We start from the raw sequence: 24,431 nt of genomic DNA, 5'->3' as shown, positions 1-24,431 counted from the left end.
TTCTCGCATCTCGTGCATTTCAAATTAGTTCCTAATTACCCTAGTATTACATAATCTCCTCACCACCCGCCAAATAATAAAATAAAAGTCATAGCAACAAAACTAAAGTATTTTTGACCACCCCTCCCAAACAATTCAATCTGCTCATGCTAACCTGGATGTAACCCCACTGCTGTGAATCATTTCAGATTTTTTTCTTTTGTTTTCATATAAATCCATAGAAAATCTATGGTATTGCCTTTCCATAAATTGTATCTTGCTGTACATTGTGTTCTACAATTTGCTTCTTTTGCTCAGCAACAATGTTTCACAGAGCTCTCCTGTTCTTAGGTGGAAATCTAATTTATTCCTAATGGCTACACAGTGTTTCTTAGTATGACTAGACCACAAATTATTTAGTCATTCCGTCATTTAGCTTGTTTCCAATTTTCCATTGTTAGAAAAATATCTGCAGTGAATATCTTTGGACCTACTTTCCTGAGCACTTACTATGTGCTAGGTGCTCTTCAGGTGCTCTTAAGGAATAATGCCATTCCCCTCAATGGTCCTGTGAAGTAAGTACTGGCATCATCTCTGTTTAGTAGACGAAATATCCAAGTGAATGCATCAGGGTTTCTTTAGGGGTAGATGCTGAACAGTGCAATTGCAGGATCACTTTCCCCTCTTTTTGTTTTTGTTTCTTTTTTGAGATGGGGTCTCACTCTGTCCCCAGGCTGGAGTGCAATGGCGAGATCTTGGCTCACTGCAACCTCCGCCTCCCGAGTTCAAGCAATTCTCCTGCCTCAGCTTCCCAGGTAGCTGGGACTACAGGCGCGTGCTGCCATGCCCAGCTAATTTTTGTATTTTTAGTAGAGACGGGGTTTCACCATGTTGGCCAGGACGGTCTTGATCTCTTGACCTCATGATCCACCCACCTCGGCCTCCCAAAGTGCTGGGATTACAGGCGTGAGCCCCTGTGCCCGGCCTCCCCTCCTTGCCAGTGGTGGCCTGTTCTAAAAGTGCCTGGGATTTGTTTTAATTAGGTATGTTAAGACACACAGACGTAGAAATGACTGTCATGAAGCAAAAAGTTTTTAAGAGTCAGAGATGCCTAGAGGCGGGGGCATGGCACACCATGCAAGACCACGTGGGGAAGCACCAGGTAGGTCTAGAGGCAGAAGGAGTGAGAGTGCGGTGGGGAATATGGATGAGAGCCTTTATTGTATTTTCATGGGAAGGAATAGGTGAGGCAGTGTAAACAGATTTAAGATGGGCCAGTTTGAATGGTTTCAGCAGACTCTGGGGCATAGGGGCTGTGCCTAGTTGTCTGGTACCCGGACGTGGGGTGATAAGGGCAGGAGAATAGTGGCCCTGAGTGTGACAGCTCATAGAGGAGGGTGGAGGGGAGTGTAGTCTACCATTTCTTTTTTTTGTTTTGAGACGTAGTCTTGGTCTGTCGCCCAGGATGGAGTACAGTGGCGCGATCTCGGCTCACTGCATGCTCCGTCTTCTGGGTTCACGCCATTCTCCTGCCTCAGCCTCCTGAGTAGCTGGGACTACAGGCGCCCACCACCATGCCCGGCTAATTTTTTCTATTTTTTGGTAGAGACGGGGTTTCATTGTGTTAGCCAGGATGGTCTCGATCTCCTGACCTCGTAATTCGCCCGCCTTGGCCTCCCAAAGTGCTGGGATTACAGGCGTGAGCCACTGCGCCCGGCTGTGGTCTACTATTTCTAGGAATTGTCTAGTTCTGGGAAGCGCAGCCCCTTGAGGGTCACCAAGGTCCCAAATGTCAAAGCATCAAAATACAGAAAATAAAAGACATGGTCAATATACAGAAATTTACACTCATACCAGCAGAATATTGGAACTCCCTTTTCCCTGCATTATCACCAAACACCTGATATTTCCCTGCATTATCACCAAACACCTGATATTATCAAACTTACAGTATTTGTAATCCATCTGATGCGTGAAAACAGTGTCTTTTAATTGGTATTCCCCAATTAATTAATGATGTTGAGCACCTTTCATGTATCTGTGGGCCAATGGTCAATAGTCCCTTTCTGGTTCACCTCTCCAGTTTCTTCCCACCCCTCCATGGTCTTCTCCCTTGGTCTGCAGACACAAGCTACACTTTTCTGCATGGCTTTCTAAGCCCTTCTTGATATGGTCCGAGTGCTTCTCAGAAGTTTTATCTCTTGGCATTTTCCAACTTGCATTCTAAATTCTAACCTTGGTCTCTGTCCCCATCCTTCCCTCCTGACCTTTGCACAAGCTGTTCCTTCTGCCTAGAAAACTCACTGTTATGTCCTTTCCCCTTTATTTCTGACACACACACACACACACACACACACACCCTCTACTCATATGACATATGAGGTCACCTCCAGGACCCCTTTCCTGCCACCTTCTCTTATGTACTTTCCAATCACAGCAATTACCCCATGATTGTGTAATTGCAGGTTTGTCTTTCAACTCTCCCCATAGATTGTAAACTTGTTAAAGAAAAGAATTGTGTTTTTGTTTTTGTATCCTCCATACCTGACACAATGATGGAAATATACTTGGTACACAGTAGCGCACTTCGAATGGAAGGAAGAATGGATGGGAGTGTGACTGAATGAGCTTATTTATCCTGTTCCACACTCTAGCCCCTGAAGCTTGTCTCCAAGGCCGAGGCAATGGGTGAATCAGATACTGTGAAAATTCTAGATTTGCACCCAAACAGCATTTGGTACAATGCTAGCCTCATGTTCTGGTATGTTCTGGGCTCATTAAAGGGTTTGTGGTTGATTGTGTGTATTCCTGGGTGTGCAGGATTGAGGAAAGCCAGAAGAGAAGAACAACTGGCTCCATTTGGTTTTCAATGTCAGGAAGAGATTGGTGCGAATGATTTATTTTCCTTTGAATATTAATTAAGAAAAATAAGTCACCATCTATCTCTATCTTCACATGGAAGGTGCCATAGACTGCCAGTTTCCCACGTCCCCTCCAATCCATTCTCTCCTTTCTGGTCACCAGGCTGTCCAATAAAGACTACATTTCCCAGCTTCCCTTGTAGCTAGGTATGTCCATGTGACTAGGTTCTCAGTAATGATATGTGAGAGAGCTAATTTGTGTAACTTCTTCCTCATTCGCCTGAAAGAAAATTGTTGCCTTAGACTTTTCTTTTCTTTCTCCCCGTACCGCCCCCTAACGGCTTTCCTTTGGGCTAGACCCCAGAAATGCCAATGATCCAGCTTCAGTGATGCAAATGAAGACCTCAGGGAACAACAGAGCAATGAGAGAAGGAACCTAGGTCCCTGAATGACTCTGGAGCAGAGATGCCCCAGACATCTTACCATGCCCCTTACCTCGAATGGTAAGAAATTTACATATATGAGAAATAAACTTCTATTTAAGTTACTATATATTTGGAACACTTTGTTACAACAACTTAGCCCATACTGTAACCTACATTTTTCCTCTACCTCTTCCCAAATTTATTATTCTGCCTAGTGCTTAACATCATCTAACATATAAAATGTTTTCCTTCTTTTCTTCTCATCTGTCTTCCTTAATTAGAATAGTTCCTGGAAGGCAGGGGTTTTTCAGTTAGCAATAATCACCTCAGATAAACTTCACTGGCTATAATACTGCTACTGCACAAAGCTGAAGGCAGGGGTTTTTGTCTTTGTTCACTGTTGCATTCCCAGCATCTAGAAGAGTGTCCAGTTCATAGTAAGTGCTCAACAAATATATAGAGAGTGAACTATTATTGGCCACCAAAAGTGAAATCATAATGTATGCCACGAGGAAAGAAGAGTGAAAACCGTGGGGAACTTCATGCAAGGAGGGTAGAGAGAAGGTGTGTAATCAGAGGAGGGGCACAGTCTCTAAGAAAAAAAGCCCCTGGTGCTCTCCTGTGTTTGGGAGGAGGACTCTGAGGCTTTGCTTTAGTTCCTGTCCCCATTGGTATTGGTTCTGGAGTTGAGACAGGAAGAGAGATAAAGTCAGGTTTCCATACCTGCTCCCACTTAATAGGAAGTAAACCATATTCTCTTCTACATTCCATCTACCCTCATTTTCCTTCCTCTTCTTGAGAAAACATATAACAAAATAAATTCAAGATGACTTATTTTGTAAACTCCCTTAGGTAGAAGGTATTCATAGAAATAGCTGTGGAATGGCAGAAAAACCATTAGGAAGAAGTTGAACTGCCTTAACTTCAAGTCTGAGGCTTTCATTAGCTGGGTGGTCTCCAAAAACTGGACTGACCTCTTTTGCCTTCACCATCCTCACCCATGATGAGTATGTTTTTGTTTTATATTTTACACGTTAAAAAATATACCATATTTTTGTTGTGGGATGTTACAGGCTCAATTGTGTCCCCCCCCAAAATTTATAGGTTGAAGCCCTAACCCCCAGTACTTCAGAACAAGAACGTATTTGGAGACAGGGTCTTTAAAAGGGCAATGAAGTTAGAATGGGGTTGTTAGGGTGTTCCTTAATCGAATATGACTGGTGTCTTTAAAAAAAGAGGAGATGAGGACGCAGACACAACAGAGGAAAGACCATGTGATCACACGGAGAAGATGGTAGTCTACAAGCAATGTACAGGGACCTCAGAAGGAACCAACCCTGCTGGCACCTTGATCTTGGACCTCTAGCCTCCAGGACTGTGAGAAAATAAATGTCTGTTGTTTATGCCACCCAGTCTGTGGTATTTTGTTTTGGCAGCCCTACAAAAATAATACATGGGATAATGTAGAAAAAGATTAATAATAATAACATATGTAATAATAATAACCAAAATGGCCAAATAGGAACAGCTCCGGTCTACAGCTCCCAGCGTGAGCGATGCAGAAGATGGGTGATTTCTGCATTTCCATCTGAGGTACTGGGTTCATCTCACTAGGGAGCGCCAGAAAGTGGGCCGCAGGTCAGTGGGTGCGCGCACCGTGCACGAGCCAAAGCAGGGTGAGGCATTGCCTCACTCGGGAAGCGCAAGGGGTCAGGGAGTTCCCTTTCCTAGTCAAAGAAAGGGGTGACAGACGGCACCTGGAAAATCAGGTCACTCCCACCCGAATACTGCGCTTTTCCAATGGGCTTAAAAAATGGCGCACCAGGAGATTATATCCCACACATGGCTCAGAGGGTCCTACGCCCACGGAGTCTTGCTGATTGCTAGCACAGCAGTCTGAGATCAAACTGCAAGGCGGCAGCGAGGCTGAGGGAGGGGCGCCCGCCATTGCCCAGGCTTGCTTAGGTAAACAAAGCAGCCAGGAAGTTCAAACTGGGTGGAGCCCACCACAGCTCAAGGAGGCTTGCCTGCCTCTGTAGGCTCCACCTCTGGGGGCAGGGCACAGACAAACAAAAAGACAGCAGTAACCTCTGCAGACTTAAATGTCCCTGTCTGACAGCTTTGAAGTGAGCAGTGGTTCTCCCAGCATGCAGCTGGAGATCTGAGAATGGGCAGACTGCCTCCTCAGGGGGGTCCCTGACCCCTGACCCCTGAGCAGCCTAACTGGGAGGCACCCCCCAGTAGGGGCAGACTGACACCTCACTGGGCCGGGTACTCCTCTGAGACAAAACTTCCAGAGGAACGATCAGACAGCAGCATTCGTGGTTCACGAAAAACCGCTGTTCTGCAAACACCGCTGCGGATACCCAGGCAAACAGGGTCTGGAGTGGACCTCTAGCAAACTCCAACAGACCCGCAGCTGAGAGTCCTGTCTGTTAGAAGGAAAACTAACAAACAGAAAGGACATCCACACCAAAAACCCATCTGTACATCACCATCATCAAAGACCAAAAGTAGATAAAACCACAAAGATGCGGAAAAAACAGAGCAGAAAAACTGGAAACTCTAAAAAGCAGAGCACCTCTCCTCCTCCAAAGGAACGCAGTTCCTCACCAGCAGTGGAACAAAGCTGGACAGAGAATGACTTTGACGAGTTGAGAGAAAAAGGCTTCAGACGATCAAACTACGAGCTACAGGAGGAAATTCAAACCAAAGGCAAAGAAATTAAAAACTTTGAAAAAAATTTAGACGAATGTATAACTGGAATAACCAATACAGAGAAGTGCTTAAAGGAGCTGATGGAGCTGAAAGCCAAGGCTCGAGAACTACGTGAAGAATGCAGAAGCCTCAGGAGCCGATGCGATCAACTGGAAGAAAGGGTATCAGTGATGAAAGATGAAATGAATGACATGAAGTGAGAAGGGAAGTTTAGAGAAAAAAGAACAAAAAGAAACGAACAAAGCCTCCAAGAAATATGGGACTATGTGAAAAGACGAAATCGACGTCTGATTGGTGTACCTGAAAGTGACAGGGAGAATGGAACCAAGTTTGAAAACACTCTGCAGGATATTATCCAGGAGAACTTCCCCAATCTAGCAAGGCAGACCAACATTCAGATTCAGGAAATACAGAGAACACCACAAAGATACTCCTCGAGAAGAGCAACTCCAAGACACATAATTGTCAGATTCACCAAAGTTGAAATGAAGGAAAAAATGTTAAGGGCAGCCAGAGAGAAAGGTCGGGTTACCCACAAAGGGAATCCCATCAGACTAACAGCTGATCTCTAAGCAGAAACTCTATGAGCCAGAACAGAGTGGGGGCCAATATTCAACATTCTCAAAGAAAAGAATTTTCAACCCAGAATTTCATATCCAGCCAAACTAAGCTTCATAAGTGAAGGAGAAATAAAATCCTCTACAGACAAGCAAATGCTAGAGATTCTGTCACCACCAAGCCTGCCCTAAAAGAGCTCCTGAAGGAAGCACTAAACATGGAAAGGAACAACCGGTACCAGCCACTGCAAAATCATGCCAAAATGTAAAGACCATCGAGACTAGGAAGAAACTGCATCAACTAACAAGCAAAATAACCAGCTAACATCATAATGACAGGATCAAATTCACACATAACAATATTAACTTTAAATGTAAATGGACTAAATGATCCAATTAAAAGACACAGACTGGCAAATTGGATAGTCAAGACCCATCAGTATGCTGTATTCAGGAAACCCATCTCACATGCAGAGACACACATAGGCTCAAAATAAAAGGATGGAGGAAGATCTACCAAGCAAATGGAAAACTAAAAAAGGCAGGGGTTGCAATCCTAGTCTCTGATAAAACAGACTTTAAACCAACAAAGATCAAAAGAGACAAAGAAGGCCATTACATAATGGTAAAGGGATCAATTCAACAAGAAGAGCTAACTAACCTAAATATATATGCACCCAATACAGGAGCACCCAGATTCATAAAGCAAGTCCTGAGTGACCTACAAAGAGACTTAGACTCCCACACATTAATAATGGGAGACTTTAACACCCCACTGTCAACATTAGACAGATAAACGAGACAGAAAGTTAACAAGGATACCCAGGAATTGAACTCAGCTCTGCACCAGGCAGACCTAATAGACATACACAGAATTCTCCACCCCAAATCAACAGAATATACATTTTTTTCAGCACCACACCACACCTATTCCAAAATTGACCACATAGTTGGAAGTAAAGCTCACCTCAGCAAATGTAAAAGAACAGAAATTATAACAAACTATCTCTCAGTGCAATCAAACTAGAACTCAGGATTAAGAAACTCACTCAACACTGCTCAACTACATGGAAACTGAACAACCTGCTCCTGAATGACTACTAGGTACATAATGAAATGAAGGCAGAAATAAAGATATTCTTTGAAACCAACAAGAACAAAGACACAACATACCAGAATCTCTGGGACACATTCAAAGCAATGTGTAGAGGGAAATTTATAGCACTAAATGCCCACAAGAGAAAGCAGGAAAGATCCAAAAATGACACCCTAACATCACAATTGAAAGAACTAGAAAAGCAAGAGCAAACATATTCAAAAGCTAGCAGAAGGCAAGAAATAACTAAAATCAGAGCAGAACTGAAGGAAATAGAGACACAAAAAACCCTTCAAAAAATCAATGAATACAGGAGCTGGTTTTTTGAAAGGATCAACAAGATTGATAGACCACTAGCAAGACTAATAAAGAAAAAAAGAGAGAAGAATCAAATAGATGCAATAAAAAATGATAAAGGGGATATCACCACCGATCCCACAGAAATACAAACTACCATCAGAGATTACTACAAACACCTCTATGCAAATAAACTAGAAAATCTAGAAGAAATGGATAAATTCCTCGACACATACACTCTCCCAAGACTAAACCAGGAAGAAGTTGAATCTCTGAAGAGACCAATAACAGGAGCTGAAATTGAGGCAGTAATCAATAGCTTACCAACGAAAAAGAGTCCAGGACCAGATGGATTCACAGCTGAATTCTACCAGAGGTACAAGGAGGAACTGGTACCATTCCTTCTGAAACTATTCCAATCAATAGAAAAACAGGGAATCCTCCCTAACTCATTTTATGAGGCCAGCATCATCCTGATACCAAAGCCAGGCAGAGACACAACCAAAAAAGAGAATTTTAGACCAATATCCTTGATGAACATTGATGCAAAAATCCTCAATAAAATACTGGCAAACCGAATCCAGCAGCACATCAAAAAGCTTATCCACCATGATCAAGTGGGCTTCATCCCTGGGATGCAAGGCTGGTTCAACATACGCAAATCAATAAATGTAATCCAGCATATAAACAGAACCAAAGACAAAAACCACATGATTATCTCAATAGATGCAGAAAAGGCCTTTGACAAAATTCAACAACCCTTCATGCTAAAAACTCTCAATAAATTAGGTATTGATGGGACGTATCTCAAAATAATAAGAGCTATTTATGACAAACCCACAGCCAATATCATACTGAATGGGCAAAAACTGGAAGCATTCCCTTTGAAAACTGGCACAAGACAGGGATGCCCTTTCTCACCACTCCTATTCAACATAGTGTTGGAAGTTCTGGCCAGGGCAATCAGGCAGGAGAAGGAAATAAAGAGTATTCAATTAGGCAAAGAGGAAGTCAAATTGTCCCTGTTTGCAGACGACATGATTGTATATCTAGAAAACCCCATTGTCTCAGCCCAAAATCTCCTTAAGCTGATAAGCAACTTCAGCAAAGTCTCAGGATACAAAATCAATGTACAAAAATCACAAGCATTCTTATACACCAATAACAGACAAACAGAGAGCCAAATCATGAGTGAACTCCAATTCACAATTTCTTCAAAGAGAATAAAATACCTAGGAATCCACCTTACAAGCGACGTGAAGGACCTCTTCTAGGAGAACTACAAACCACTGCTCAATGAAATAAAAGAGGATACAAACAAATGGAAGAACATTCCATGCTCATGGGTAGGAAGAATCAATATCGTGAAAATGGCCATGCTGCCCAAGGTAATTTACAGATTCAATGCCATCCCCATCAAGCTACCAATGACTTTCTTCACAGAATTGGAAAAAACTACTTTAAAGTTCATATGGAACCAAAAAAGAGCCCGCATCGCCAAGTCAATCCTAAGCCAAAAGAACAAAGCTGGAGGCATCACACTACCTGACTTCAAACTATACTACAAGGCTACAGTAACCAAAACAGCATGGTACTGGTACCAAAACAGAGATATAGATCAATGGAACAGAACAGAGCCCTCAGAAATAACGCCGTATATCTACAACTATCTGATCTTTGAAAAACCTGAGAAAAACAAGCAATGGGGAAAGGATTCCCTATTTAATAAATGGTGCTGGGAAAACTGGCTAGCCATATGTAGAAAGCTGAAACTGGATCCCTTCCTTACACCTTACACAAAAATCAATTCAAGATGGGTTAAAGACTGAAACGTTAGACATAAAACATAAAAACCCTACAAGAAAACATAGGCATTACCATTCAGGACATAGGCATGGGCAAGGACTTCATGTCTAAAACACCAAAAGCAATGGCAACAAAAGCCAAAATTGACAAATGGGATCTAATTAAACTAAAGAGCTTCTGCACAGCAAAAGAAACTACCATCAGAGTGAACAGGCAACCCACAAAATGGGAGAAAATTTTCACAACCTACTCTTCTGACAAAGGGCTAATATCCAGAATCTACAATGAACTCAAACAAATTTACAAGAAAAAAACAAACAACCCCATCAAAAAGTGGGCAAAGGACATGAACAGACACTTCCCAAAAGAAGACATTTATGCAGCCAAAAAACACATGAAAAAATGCTCACCATCACTGGCCATCAGAGAAATGCAAATCAAAACCACAATGAGATATCATCTCACACCAGTTAGAATGGCAATCATTAAAAAGTCGGGAAACAACAGGTGCTGGAGAGGATGTGGAGAAATAGGAACACTTTTACACTGTTGGTGGGACTGTAAACTAGTTCAACCATTGTGGAAGTCAGTGTGGCGATTCCTCAGAGTTGTAGAACTAGAAATACCATTTGACCCAGCCATCCCATTACTGGGTATATACCCAAAGGACTATAAATCATGCTGCTATAAAGACACATGCAAACGTATGTTTATTGCGGCATTATTCACAATAGCAAATACTTGGAACCAACCCAAATGTCCATTAATGATAGACTGGATTAAGAAAATGTGGCACATATACACCATGGAATACTATGCAGCCATAAAAAATGATGAGTTCATGTCCTTTGTAGGGATATCGATGAAATTGGAAATCATCATTCTCAGTAAACTATTGCAAGAACAAAAAACCAAACACCGCGTATTCTCACTCATAGGTGGGAACTGAACAATGAGAACACATGGACACAGGAAGGGAAACATCACACTCTGGGGACTGTTGTGGGGTGGGGGGCGGGGAGAGATAGCATTGGGAGATATACCTAATGCTAGATGACGAGTTAGTGAGTGCAGCGCACCAGCATGGCACATGTATACATATGTAACGAACCTGCATATTGTGCACGTGTACCCTAAGACTTAAAGTATAACAATAATAAAAAAATAATAATAATAACAATATGTTATGCTGTAGTTGCCCTCCAAAGGCTTGTCTTCTTCAGCTGAATTAATAGAAGCAAGTTGTTTAAAATACAGAAAGCGACAGTACCGGCCTGTACTGGTCAGAACCCACAGAGGGAAAGTAGGGCCTCTTTCTGGAAACAAACTTTGATTGCTGGGGGTGGATATCATTGAGAAACTGGGTCAGAGAAAGGCCACAGGCTGGTGAAAAGTCTGGGAATCGTCGCACTGAAGGAAATGGCTATGCGTGACCCAGAGAAGAGAAGACTCAAGGGAACACGAAGCCATCTCCAAAGCCATGAGATGCTCTCTTAAGAAAGAGGAATTCTATTTAGCTGCGTGGGCCCACAGAGGAGAGCCAGAATCAGTGGGTAAAGGTTTCAGGGAAGTAGATTTCAGTTCAATATAAGAAAGACTTTTCTAAGAGACCTGCTGGCAAATATAAACAGGCTACCTTGATGAGTATTCAGTGAGGCTGAATGACCACTTATTAGAAATGTCAGAGAGGAAACTCAGGCATAGATCCCATGTTTGGATCAGACAAACTTGAATGTTCCTTTCAGTCCCAACATTCTCTGTTAAAATTAGATTGTACTCCAGCCAAAGAACAGATTTCAACGGCACTTGGATATATCTCTTATAATTGTTAAGAACATGTGCATGGTCAACAAATATTTCTGACCGTTGTTGATTTGGTGGATATTTAAAAAGATTTAGAAAATTTACTAAGAAAGAAAAATGGAATAAATATACAAACTGTAGAGGACAGTCACAGGACCTTGGGAAGGTGGATGGTCCCCTACTAAGATTTTGGGGTCCCAAAGTACAAGCTGTAGCAAAACTGGACTTGTGCTAGTCAACATCTTATTTTGTGCAAAGCTGCCATCTCAATTTCACACGCAAAAGCAAAAAACAAAATAACAGAGCTTGACTTATCTACTAAAAGCTAATCTATCCTGAAAGAATGTGTTAAAATTACTCCCAGTAAGAGCTGACATAGTATAAAAGCTGTAATTTCCCAACTACCATCAGTATGTGAGATTTTGGGAAAGTCGATAGAAGCAAAGGATGATTTAGTAGCTGTATCAGGAACATAGTTTTCATATCCACAAATTGCTACAGAATCATGGAGTGTCACTGGCTCTAAAGCGCTGCCGGTGGACGCCACCTCATTAGCTGACACCTCTTAATCACTGTGGCTGGAATGTGTGCTTCCCTAACTTGAAACCGACCGCGGGCGATCAGAGCCGGCGGCGACTGAGAGCTGCAACCACTGCGGGCTGAGCTCCGACACCAGAATCGGCGCAGAGACAGGGGACCGACCAGGCCAACTCTCTCCACTTGGGGCTGGGAGGGCAATTACCACCGACCCCCTTGGCTTCTGATCTACGACCCCGGAAGCCTCCCCTCCTCCAGATACCCAACCGTCTGCGTGTCACCAATCACCCGCCACCCCCGCCTCCCCGCCCCCGGGAGCGCCTCCCAGGCCAAGGCTCCGAGGGCCCCGCGCATCTCCAAGACCGGACAGGGGTCCTCACTCACAACACCTGCGGCTGGCAGAGGGAAAATACCAAGGGTGCGGGGGAGGGGGAGAGTGTCTCTCAGCCGCCTCAGATGGTCCTTCGGGCTCCCTGGGGACGCGCAGAGCTTCGGCGGAGGTGGGAGCGGGGAGGGGTTAACGCGGGAAATTAAGAGACTTGGGCAACTGGCGGTGCTCAAGTTAACCGGGTCTGTGGCGAGCGTTCTGGGGTTGGGAGCTGCCGGCCGCGCACTCGCCCCGGGTCTGCAGCCACCGCCGCGGCCGTAGTTCTAGGGCGGAGCGCTCTCCCGCGCCGCGCCGCGGGCTGGGGGCCCCAGAGGCCGCGCGGAGGCCGGGGCGGGCACCTGAGCTGGCGCGCAGCCGGGGCAGGGGCTGCAGTCCAGCGCCAGGGAAGGGGCGACCGAGCTGCGTGCGTGTGCAAGACCGGCCGCCGGCGCCTCGCGCCCCGACAGGTGCAGGCGCGCGGGCTTCCCATTGGTCGCGGCGGCGGGTCCCTTTCCCCGTCCCCGCCCTCGCCAGTCCCCGGCCCCGCCGCGGCGCCGGCTGGGTTGGCAGAGGCGCGTGCTCGCGCGCCCGCGCACCCCTCGCCCCGTCCCCGCCCCCCCACTCACCCCGTCCCCACCCCCTCCCTCTCTCCGCGCCGCCGCCGCCGCGCGCTCGCGAGTTCAGGTAGCGGGCGCGCGCGGCCGGGCTACCGTCCTCCCCCAACAACCGCCTGCTCGGGGGCGCCTGGGGAGGGAGCGCGCGGGCGGGGGAGCTGGAGCCGAGCGCCGCCGCCGAAGCTTCCGTCTCGCTCGCTCGCGCAGCGGCGGCAGCAGAGGTCGCGCACAGATGCGGGTTAGACTGGCGGGGGGAGGAGGCGGAGGAGGGAAGGAAGCTGCATGCATGAGACCCACAGGTAAGACCGACAGCCCCGGAAGGGTCTTCCATTCCGAGGAGGCGCGCGCAGGCCGGGGAGGGGGAGTTGGTGCCTGGTGCAGCTCCCCAAGGGAGAATTTTTTTTTTTTTTTTTTTTTTTTTTGACAGCGCAGAGAAATCTCACTGGGGACTGGGGCAGTAGGATCCATCCCAATCCCGAGGAAAACCAGAGAAGTAGCTGGGGGAGACGGTGCCACATTGTGAGATTCCCAGAGTGAAATGTATAGGCCCAGGGAAAAGTGTCTTCTCGGCCCCGAGACGCGGGGAGGCTCTAGACTTTCCTGTGGTGGGCACAGCTGCTGAATCCCGGGGACCGGCGCGGAGCCAATGTGCGCTAACCCCTGCCCTCCCTCCTGTCCTCCATCCCCCAGCACGCGCAGCATCCCACGGCGGCTGTTACTCAGTGCACCCGGCTCGGGGGAAGGCGGGGGACCTCGCCGTGGGAAAGGGGGCGGGGGCCGCGCGGGGGAGGAACCAGGATGGAGCCTGGGAAGCCGAGGCGCCGGGTCCCAGAGCGGAGGAGGGGGAGCGTGGCCCTCGAGCCCGGACAGACTGGCTTATTGTGGTGTTCCGCTTCTGGTTGCAGACTCTTGCAAGCTGGATGCCCTCTGTGGATGAAAGATGTATCATGGAATGAACCCGAGCAATGGAGATGGATTTCTAGAGCAGCAGCAGCAGCAGCAGCAACCTCAGTCCCCCCAGAGACTCTTGGCCGTGATCCTGTGGTTTCAGCTGGCGCTGTGCTTCGGCCCTGCACAGCTCACGGGCGGTGAGTGACCCAGCTGTGATGGGAGGGCCTGGGGATGGCCCAGAGGGGAGAAAGAGCCTAGCTACCAGGACAGCCCTGCACCCCTCCCCCATACACCCAGACTTCAGGAGGATCTGACAACGCGAGGGTGCCTGCGTCCCAGCCTATGGCCGCCCTTCTCCGAAACCGCTGGAGTTCCCTGAAAATTCCCATGTGGAGCCCGCACAGATTCACACACCCACATTCTGTCTGGAGCTTCCCACCAGCCTCCGGGCCTGGCTTCTCCCAAGGAAAGACAATAAAGCCTGGCCCATTATTCCCACTTTGGCCAAGGAAGCGGGGGCGGGAGGGGGGGAGGGGTGGGGGGTGGGGGGAGTGGGGAGTGGTGTATTTTTGGACCTCTTGCCAATGCCTTCAGCAGATAGAGGTCAGATTTCAGCCTCTGGATTTAAGCAAGAGTTGTAAGAACCACCTTTGAGAATGTGAAGGGTCTGGAAACGTGGTCAGACTGGCTGCGGGGCAGGTTTATTTGAAAGTTAACTTTCCCTTCCCCTGTGTGTGCAGCATGTATATGTATGTTGGGGGCGTGGAGGCGGTGCAGAGGTATTCTTTCAGGTGTGCCTCTGACAGATTGCTTTGCTCATCGAGGTATGATTTCAGGGAATAAAGTCAGTTGCTCTTCTATGAAGTAGAAGTTAGCTGAAATAAAATTGATAGCCTCAGCCTCCGTGGGCGGCTAATCTATAACATATTTGGTTCTGGGGGAGGGGTATCTTTTAGTTGTGGTAGAGGAAGACAGATGGAGCTCCTGTCTGAATTTCAGAGCCTAGTCTCCCTGCCTCCCCTGCTCGTTGCTGTCCATCATTCCTGTCCATTGCAAACGTTCTCTAGAGCTCGCTGATGTGGACGTTAAAAGGAGCTGAGATACTGTTAATATATAAATAAATTATCTTTGGTTGAAAAGCAAGTATTGACTGATGTAAATAAACCATTTTAGCGTTTTAAAATATTGCTGTTTCAGAGAATTCAAAGGTGAAAATGGAAAAAAAATGAGTGAAAAATTAGCAAAAGTGGAGGAGAGATATAAAGTTGGGCTTTAACACAGAGTAATCAATAACCCAGGCATTCCACTTAGACATCTGAAAGATGCCCAGAGTATAAAGGTGTTTATTGCAATGTGCATATCTATCAAAATTAGTGAGAAAACACTTGCTTTGGGTGGACATTGGTTTTTATTTTTATTTTTGTATTTTTTTTTTAAGAAGGAATAACTTTTTGGATGCTTGTAGTTTTTTATAGAGATTTCTCTGAGGCAAGCTTCCTCTTCATGGAGGAAAAGGTCAAGTGTGAGGCCAGGCCAGCACCTGTGTGCCCTGCCAGGGCTCTGGTCACAGCCTCTAATTTGCCGTGGACACCAGCTCTGCTTCACATATGAGTGGGAATAGACGGGCAGAACAGTATTGCGTGGATCTGGATCATTTCCTCCCCTCCTCTCTGCTTTTGCCTCCCAGTTCTAGCTTTCATTCTCTCAAACCAGGTCCACATGATTTTCCATCTTCTTGGTCCATTTCTCTTATGTAGATGACAGACTAGTTAATCAAGGTTCATTTACATTTGTCTTGACTATTGTTATTGGATGGGTGAGGTCTGAGCACAGCCGAGATTTGTTTTGTGCTCTTGGTTCTGCTTGGTCGTGTTTACAGAGCATCCTCCTCAACATTTCAGAGCTCAGTGTACATCATGGCCACCTCGGTCTTATGACAGTCACCTATGAGGTTCTTATAGCATGTCTTTTTTCCCTGCCTTCCTGGGGGGGATCATGCCAGGCAAAAATATCCAGAGCCTTGGAGAAGAGGATGGGAGTAAGGGTTGCCTGTCACCTGTCAGTCTCAGAGCTCTTTCTTTTTAGGCACTCATATGCTGCAGGAAGCTAGCCATCAGCTGCGTTTCACTTTGAACTCCTTCAGGCTGAGAGTGTGATTTCTGGAAGAGTATTTATCACTTCACAGTTCCTCTATGAATAAACCGTTTGGGCAAGCAAGGGTGGTGGGGGATGTCCTATAGAGTTCACTATACAGAGATTTTCTTTTTTAGGAAAGAAATGCACATGGAGGCTCCAATAAGGCAATAAAAGTAAATACACCTTAGCTCTAGACTTGTGCTTCTAAAACTTTAATGTGCATACAAATCACCTGGGATCTTGTTAAAAGGTGGATTCTGATTCATTTGGTCTGGAGTGGGGCCTGAGACTCAGCATTTCTAATAAGCTCCCAGGTGAAGCAGTTACCACTGATCCAAGGACCACACTTTGATTAGCAATGCTTGAGACCAAGGCATTCCTTAAAATAAGTTCCTTCTGCTCCAGACTTTCTGCCATCATTCTCAATTACTAAATGCAAATGGCCTGTGAGGAGCAGAAGTCTCACCCAATATCTAATCTTCAGGTGATACACAGAGCTGAAAATCAGCCCTCAGAGAGTGCTTTTTTTCATCCACAAAAAAGTGTACATTTAATGGACACTGTTCTGAAATGTGGATTTTCATTTTTGATTGCTTTCAATGGAAAAGGAACACCACAATGGCAAGATATAATCGTCTCAGCTAGGAGAAAAAAAAAGCATGTGCCCAGTACAAGTATTGAAGAAAAAGCCTGAATTAGAAAGGCAGAAATTGAGAAAATGATCAAAGAAAAGTAGGAACAGGAACTCCATCAAAAATGAAATGCTTTGTCTTAGAAAGCCAGAGCTCCGATTCAGTTCTTTGAACCCTAGGGAAGCTTTTATGAGCCTGACTTGTCCTGAGGTGATGTTTGGGTGGCTCTCTCCAGGTTGTCTTTTGTCATTAAGGAAGAGGGCCCTCATTTGGGGCCACTGAGACCAAATGCTGTGCAAGAACTCATATTAGGTTGGTGGGGAGATATAGGACCCTGCCGTGTGTGGAATCTGCATGGAGCATGGCTTCAGCCATTTCTCCCCTTTCTGCCCCAGTACACTTGACCAGAGACCTGCTGGGCTTTGAGGGATGCCCAGAGTGCCCCCCACCCCCAGGCTTCAAGGAAGAGAGCCAAGAGTTTGCTCAACAAGTGACTCCTTTAAGGTGAATTCTTTAGCACATGTCTGTATTATAAATAACTCAATCAGGCTCTGCCACTTGATAGCTTTGGGGTCTCAGGACTTGGGAGCCTCAGCTTCCTCATCTATAAAATGAGGATGACGGTGCCTAATTTACAGGGTTGGTGTGAAGGATGGAAATCATGTAGGCACTTAGTAAATGTAAATAATAGTAGGGCTGAGGGGGCTAAGACAATGCCGTGATTTTGGAGACTTTTGCTTTATTCATTCAATAAACATTGAGTGCCTACCCCCTGTCCTGAGCCAAGCACTGTTGCATAAATGTTATTTTTACCTAGAACTCTCTCTTACTCATTTTTTTCCTAAATGAGCAAATTTTCTCAAATTTCTTTCTATCCCCAACTTTTAAATGCCATAACCTCTCTCATATTTCCCTAGTCAGTAAGTTCTTCCCTTACCTGGGCTCCCATTGCACTAGCTGTAACCCTCTATCATAATATTGCCTCATTTACTAGACCACAATCCCACTGAGGGCAAGAAACTTGACTTTATTCATTTTTGTGTCTCAGGCACCCAGCACAACATCTGACACACAGTAGATGTTCAGCTAATTTTGATTGAGAGCAAGAAAAAAGATTCCCAAATTACTGCCACACCATTTAGAAAATAATTGCTATGAGTGAGTTACTTTTTACAAAAGTGCAAAAGTTTCATGATAGCTGGGGCCACATCCAATTAATGGTAGCCTATGAGGTTGGAAGGAAAATCAGGAAAGGCTCTAGAGAAGAGGTAGCACTTAGGATAGGATGGTGGGGAGGGAGGGTGCATCTCAGGTGGAGGGATATAGCTCGTGCAAAGGTGTGGAAGGTGGTTACATGATTGGACCCTTCAGGGAGCAGAAAATAGTCTGTTTAATCTGGAATATAGTATACCTGCAAGGAATCAGTAGGGTAGAAGGAAAAATAGGTTAGAACCTTATTGTAAAAGTCCTAGAAGCTCCAATGGGGGTTCTGAAAGTCACACAGCAGGCAGTGGGGAACCCACTGAAGGGTGGAGAGCAGGAGCAAAATATCATCTGAGCTTGGCTTGTCTTCTTTTTTCTGTTTCTAGGTCTCTGACTCATGCAAACCCCTGGTCCAGCTGCCCTCTCTGCATACCCAAGTCATGGTCCTAGTGCAGCTGAATTGAGCTCCAGGAGCCCTCATTTGGTTCATGTCGCTGTAGTGCTGTGCTCTGTGCCAGCAGGTAGAAACAGATGCTTTCTGACTGACTCACTGATTTGTAGATGTTAAGTCCCTTGGTTTTATTGAGAAACATTTTCTTACATGGTAGAGTGAAAGCTTTTCATTCAGTGCTACATCTAAAATTCACAATTTCAAACTGCACTTAATCTGTACACAAGGTCCCAGCTCCTCTAACTCTAATGTATGTTTCTGCAACAAAAGGCTACCTTAATATAAGCAGCATGGAGACTCTTGATTTGTCCAGTGGGTGAAATCTGAAAGCTTTTGGAGGCAGAAGGATTTCATATAACAAGTAGCAAATCTCTTGTCTCAGAGGCCTGAAGAGGCAAGTCAGAGAATCAGTGGTTCTTTAATTTTTGAATGTAATGAAAAATGTAGGTGAAGATCTCTCTCCAGTAAACACTGATTAGATACGTGAAGAAAAGCACCTAAATTATTCTGTTCCTAGTTTCAGAGACATATTTGCAAAGCTTGCAAAAGACCAAGGAGGCTTGCCTTTAGATGGGAAGCTCTAGTATAAACAAGAGCTCTGCATTCTTTATAGGACGGATAGAACTCAAGTTCAGCCTCTGTCCTTAAATTGCCACCTAGCTTTGGTCAAGTGGTGTGACTTCCCCTTGACTCAGTTCCTTTCATATCACTAATATTTGATTCTGCAATTACAGGAATTTGATGGATTCTAAAATCTGAGTAAAGCCAGCTCTCTTTTTCCCACCCACCCATCCATCCATCCATCCATCTTTTTCCAGTGTCTGTTGTACATCCTGGGGATACACAGTTAAGGGGATACAGTCCTTGGTCCTGAGAACACATACAGATAAGGGTTGGTGTCTTCTCAAAAGTTTAAATGCAAAAAGCATGCATAAAATTATTTTTTCACACATATTTTAAATTTGACTTAAAATTCCGTGTTAATGTTATTGATTCTGATGAGAAAAGTGATTTTGCAGACTGCTCCTCTTTATCCTTGCTGTGCTTTGAAAGCTCATTTGCTGTTTGACAATTGAAATAACCACACATAGTAACAGTATGTCTAAATAGATCATTGGGATCATTGCCTCTGAATTGAGGGGAAGAAAGGGGCAAAAGGATAGGCTTTCAAATTTGTGTACAAATATGGTCCTGCTTCACCAAAGCCAATCACAGTATCTGGGACTGATGGATAGATGTATATTCTCATGTATTTTATTGATGTATTGGTCCATTCTCATAAGAATGAGCTGTTCAACTATTGTTAACCATGGAAGATTGGGAAAAGGGACAAAATTTTAAGTTGGCCAACATCTGCGTGATTGACAAAAGTTTCCAAATTGTTAATAATACTTCAATAATAATTGAAGAGTGCTTATTACGTACCAACTCAGTTTTCCACACTTTGTGGATAGTAACTCATTTAATTCCTCACAACTGTAGGAAGTAGATTTTATTATTTATCCTTATTATATAGAAGAAGAAAAGAAGGCGTGGAAAGATCAAGCAACTTGTCCAAGTTCACCTGGCTTACAAGTGGGGCGTGGTGACCCAGATTATTCTTGTAATGATAATCTTTCTTTTAGCATGCCAGGACTTGGAAATCCCAATCCCTAAATACATTTTTTTCTTTGTATTGTATTTGATTCAAACATTTTTCTTTAAGCTGAGTTATCAAGTATTTTGGAACACCCCCTGCCCTGAGAGAAGGGAACTCTTTTGTGTTGTGAGCAAAAAGCAGAAAGCATATAAACAAATCAACACAACAACAAGAAAATCCCACAACCCAAGACAAAGTGAAGGCCAGAATGCCTGAATCTTGGGCTCTGAATGGTGAATGGTAAGAGGACAGAAACCCATGTGCCAGTCCTTTTGTGCCTGTTGGAAGAAGGTAGTCAGAATGGGTTGTGCTTGAGTCTTACCTGCTCTGCCAAGGGTGAGTAAACAAGTGGCTGGTTTCTGGGGCCTTCTGCTAGTGACTGTCACTGCTGTCACCATTCCCTTCTGATGGGTCTCTGAGCTCTGTTGCTCCCTTAGTGAGAGCCTTCCTAAGAGTGGTTCTTTTTCATGTAACTTGGACAAGCACTTGACAAGTATACAGTTTGCAAGATGTTTTTAGCTGTATCGCCACCTTTAATTTTCCTAACAACCTAGTAAGATAAGGAAGAGATTTTGAGTATTTCTCTCTCTCTTTTTTGCTTTCTGCCTTTTTTTGTTGTTGTTTGTTAAATTTCAAGAGACGTCCTCAGTGAGATTGCTGTCCTAGGGTTCCACAAATATCACACAAAGCCAGATTAGGAGCAATCTCTTCTATTGGTCAAGACTTTCCTCTGTGTATCCTCTTTGTCATTTTGGTCCAGACTTTGAACTTATCTTCTCAACCGTATGCTGTAGATGAAAATCTAGTTAGTATATGTCAAAAGGTAAACAAAAAACAAAATCTGGCCAGGCGCAGTGGCTCATACTGGTAATCCCAGCACTTTGGGAGGGTGAAGTGGGAGAATCACTTGAGCCCAGGAATTTGAGGCTGCAGCAAGCTATGATCGTGCCAGTGCACTCCAGTCTGGGCAACAGAGCAAGACCCTGTCACTGAAAAAAAAAGAAAAAGAAATCTGAGATTTGTGAATGTGTGTAGAAGTTCCCCCTAAAAGGTTAAATTTGAAGTAAAAATAACATTTGATAGTTTGTGAGATCTGAGAGTCACTTACTCAGAAAGCCATGTTTCATGGTATGAGCTTAAGATGCTGTGTTTTAGGAAAGAATTTGGCCCAGTATTTCTTCTTCTCTCAAGAAAAGGATGCCGTACTACCCTAAGAGAGAAGAAAACTATCCACTCAAGAAAAAAAACAAATAGAAATAATTGAGTTGCTCAAATAGCTTCTTAATTGAGAGTATTGCAATTGCTTTATTAATCTTAAACAAGGTAAACTGGGAACATCAGAGAAGTCAAACAAAATAATTCTTGACATTATTTGGAAAGGACAGTAAACTTGGGAGTGCCATTATAGATGACCTTCCTCTGTGTAAGAGAGGCATGTGCAGGCCCCAGTAGGTCAGGGCCTGCAGGCAGACAGAAGCATAACCCTATATGTGTACCCAAGAGTGCATACCCAGTCTCCAGGAATGGATTGTGGTTCTAAGGAGTGAGAGGAATTGCAGAACCTGGTAAACCTGATCAGTGATCATTTCATTATCATCCCAATCCATTGAGTTTTCAAGAGAGGATGAGTAAGGGTGACGTTCTTTGCAAATGAAGGTGTAACCCGGTTATCTCATGTTTCTGTTTGAAATTTGTGACTTTTATCTCCCAGAATTATCAGCGTGGAAGTGGAGATGAGCAAGGAGGGTCACTCATGCATTATATTCCTTTTTTTCTCAGAGTAACAAAATATAAAAAGACCTTATTTTTGGGGTCTGATTACATTTATAAAATACATATGTGGTTGAATTGGGTGAATCAGGAAGAGGGAGATTCTTTTTAAGAAAGAAAGAAAATGGGCCTGGTGCGGTGGCTCACATCTGTAACCTCAGCACTTTGGGAGGCAAAGGTGGTTGGATCACTTGAGCCCAGGAGTTCGAGACCAGCCTGGGCAACATGCAAAAACCCCGTCTCTACCAAAAGTACAAAAATTAGCCGGGCACAGTGGCTCATGCCTGTAATCCCAGCACTTTGGGAGACCGAGGCAGGTGGATCACTTGAGGTCAGTGAGGTCAGGAGTTTGAGATCAGCTTGGCCAATGTGGCAAAACCCCATCTCTACTAAAAATACAAAAATTAGCTGGGCATGGTGGCATGTACCTGTAATCCAGCTACCCAGCAGGCTGAAACAGGAGAATCTCTTGAACCCGGGAGGTGGGGGTTACAGTGAGCTGAGATTGTGCCACTGAACTCCAGCCTGGGCAACAGAGTGAGACTCCGTCTGAAAAAAAAAAAATTAGCTGGGTGTGGTGGCACGCGTCTGTAGTCGCAGCAGAAGTGCAGTGAGCTGAAATCAAGCCACTGCCCTCCAGCCTAGGGGACAGAGTAAGAGCTTGTCTCAAAAAAAAAAAAAAAAAGAAAGAAAGAAAATGCATTCTTATGGTGGATTCTTTGATGTCTTTGTGTCCACAGCATTGTTCCTGTTCTAACTAGTTTCAAATTCAGATTCTCAGTACATAGAAGAATCCTTCAGACTTCCCTAAATACCTAACACCCAGAAGATTCTGATTTTCTCCAGGCAAGAAACAATAGGATCTGCTTGTTTTGTAAAAATTTAATAGGTTTAGAGTTAATCTTGTGAAAGGCTCTCAACAGTCCTTTTAAGCTACCACTGTTAACCAACTGTGAGTGTCAATGTTAGAATCTAACCCAAGGATGCATTTTCAGTTAATGTTTTGTGTGTGTGTTGAGGGGCTCATCTGTATGTTTCGGTTATAGCATGCCAGCATATACTTGGTGGCTGATGAAGGCTACCTAAGTGTTTTAATTATAATTACATAAATGGAGGTGTAATATTTTGGAAATGTACAGTTCCTCTGATTTAGAACAATATGGTCTGAATTGCTCTGTGGCATTTAAAAGGCTTGCCCAGATTTTTCCCCTTGGATTGTAAATGGTGGACTAGGCTTTTTTCTATCATTGTTCTGTTTATAGCATTGCTTTGTGGATGCGAGGTGCTCTTTTTTTTTTTTTTTTTTTTTGGAGGCTGAGGAGTTATGCTGACCATCAGCATTGGTCATAATAAGAATTTTTAAGAAACCAACAACACTTTATTCTGGCAATTGATTGCTCCTCTTATTTGGGGGCGGGAGACTTATTTGTGTATTATTTGGTTAGTGTTTAAGTAATCTGAATTCTGGATGCCCATGTCAACTGAACAGAAAGTTGACAGAGCCAGAAGGGAGGAAGCCTATGATGTTGGGGTGGAGAATCCACATAGAGCTGTCCGAGGATCAGCTGCAGAAGAGTCAGAACCTTTTCTTTTTCTTTCTTTCTTTCTTTTTTTTTTTCTTGAGACAGCGTTTCACTCTTGTTGCCCAGGCTGGAGTGCAGTGCCACGATCTCGGCTCGCTACAGCTTCTGCCTCCTGATCTCAAGCAATTCTCCTGCCTCAGCCTCCCGAGTAGCTTTCTAACCTTCAATGGGAGGACAAAGCTAAGAGGAGGAGTAGAGTGCAGCAGGGTCAGTGTGGCCATGAGTGGCTTTGGGTGTCTCCCTTCCTGGGGACATTGAGCAGAGGGGTCTGTCACCTGAACACTGCAGTGATGGTGGCCAGGGGGCGTCATCCCTGCTGCTGCCCCTTCCTCTGTCCTGGGGCACCGGGATTTTAAAAAATGTGCTCAGCCCTCCGGATACAGATTCTCCCTGCACAAATTTTTTGGCAGTGCTGTCCTTGACTTTTTCAAAGATTCAGTCTTCTCTGGCTGTCAGTTCATCTTCAAAGTATTCAATTGTTAGAGAGTGATCTCTCCATCACCCCACCCTCTGTGACCACCAGCTCTGTCACCTCTGAAGCAGGTCCCTTAACCTTGCCATGCATTGGTTTCTTCATCTGTAAATCAGGGGCCATAAGACTTGTTCCTCTGGACTTCACAGGGGCATAGGATGTGCTGGTATACAGGAGGCAGTGTCAGAGGCATTTCGTAAATACAAAAAGTTATTATTGAGCATCTGGAGGGAGACACCTCTCCACTGCACATAGGGCTATTTTTGCCTTTTGCCTCCCTAATTACAAAGGGAGGGTAAGGGATGCTCTGCACAGCATGTAAACGCCTTCCCACGTGCAGGTCCTGACCCCCGTGAAAACTCATTGTGTGTGGACATGATGTCAGGCAGCTGGAGGAGCTGTTTTGCTGCAAAATGGGATGTGCCAGTCTGTTCTCAGTGCCTGCTGCTGGCATGTTGAATGGTGACGTCTGGAGATGGAAAAGGTCCTTGTGGTGTTGAGAGGAACTTCTCAATAGCTGTTGGCCCAAGCCCAGTCAGCTCCTTTTGTGTGCTCACAGAAGCCTCAGGAAAAAGAGATTAAACATGTGAAGCA

General features: G+C 44.8%; 1 protein-coding gene across 3 annotated transcripts in view; it reads left to right on the top strand.

Moving 5' to 3' along the window:
* Positions 1-13,006: 13,006 nt before the first annotated feature.
* The window catches only part of SUSD4 (sushi domain containing 4), a 145,078-nt gene continuing 133,653 nt past the window's right edge, over positions 13,007-24,431 (top strand). The window contains exons 1-2 of one of the 3 annotated variants that reach the window (XM_055372330.2): positions 13,007-13,359; positions 13,966-14,148. In XM_055372330.2, coding sequence (XP_055228305.2) covers positions 13,343-13,359; positions 13,966-14,148 — 200 coding nt within the window. In that variant the 5' untranslated portion in view covers positions 13,007-13,342. The remainder of the gene's footprint in view (positions 13,360-13,965; positions 14,149-24,431) is intronic. The other 2 variants (XM_063708318.1, XM_063708322.1) reach the window with 2 other exon arrangements.

This window comes from Gorilla gorilla, chromosome 1 (assembly GCF_029281585.2).
Source record: "Gorilla gorilla gorilla isolate KB3781 chromosome 1, NHGRI_mGorGor1-v2.1_pri, whole genome shotgun sequence".
NCBI lineage: Eukaryota > Metazoa > Chordata > Mammalia > Primates > Hominidae > Gorilla > Gorilla gorilla.
This window is presented reverse-complemented; position numbering and strand designations above follow the sequence as displayed.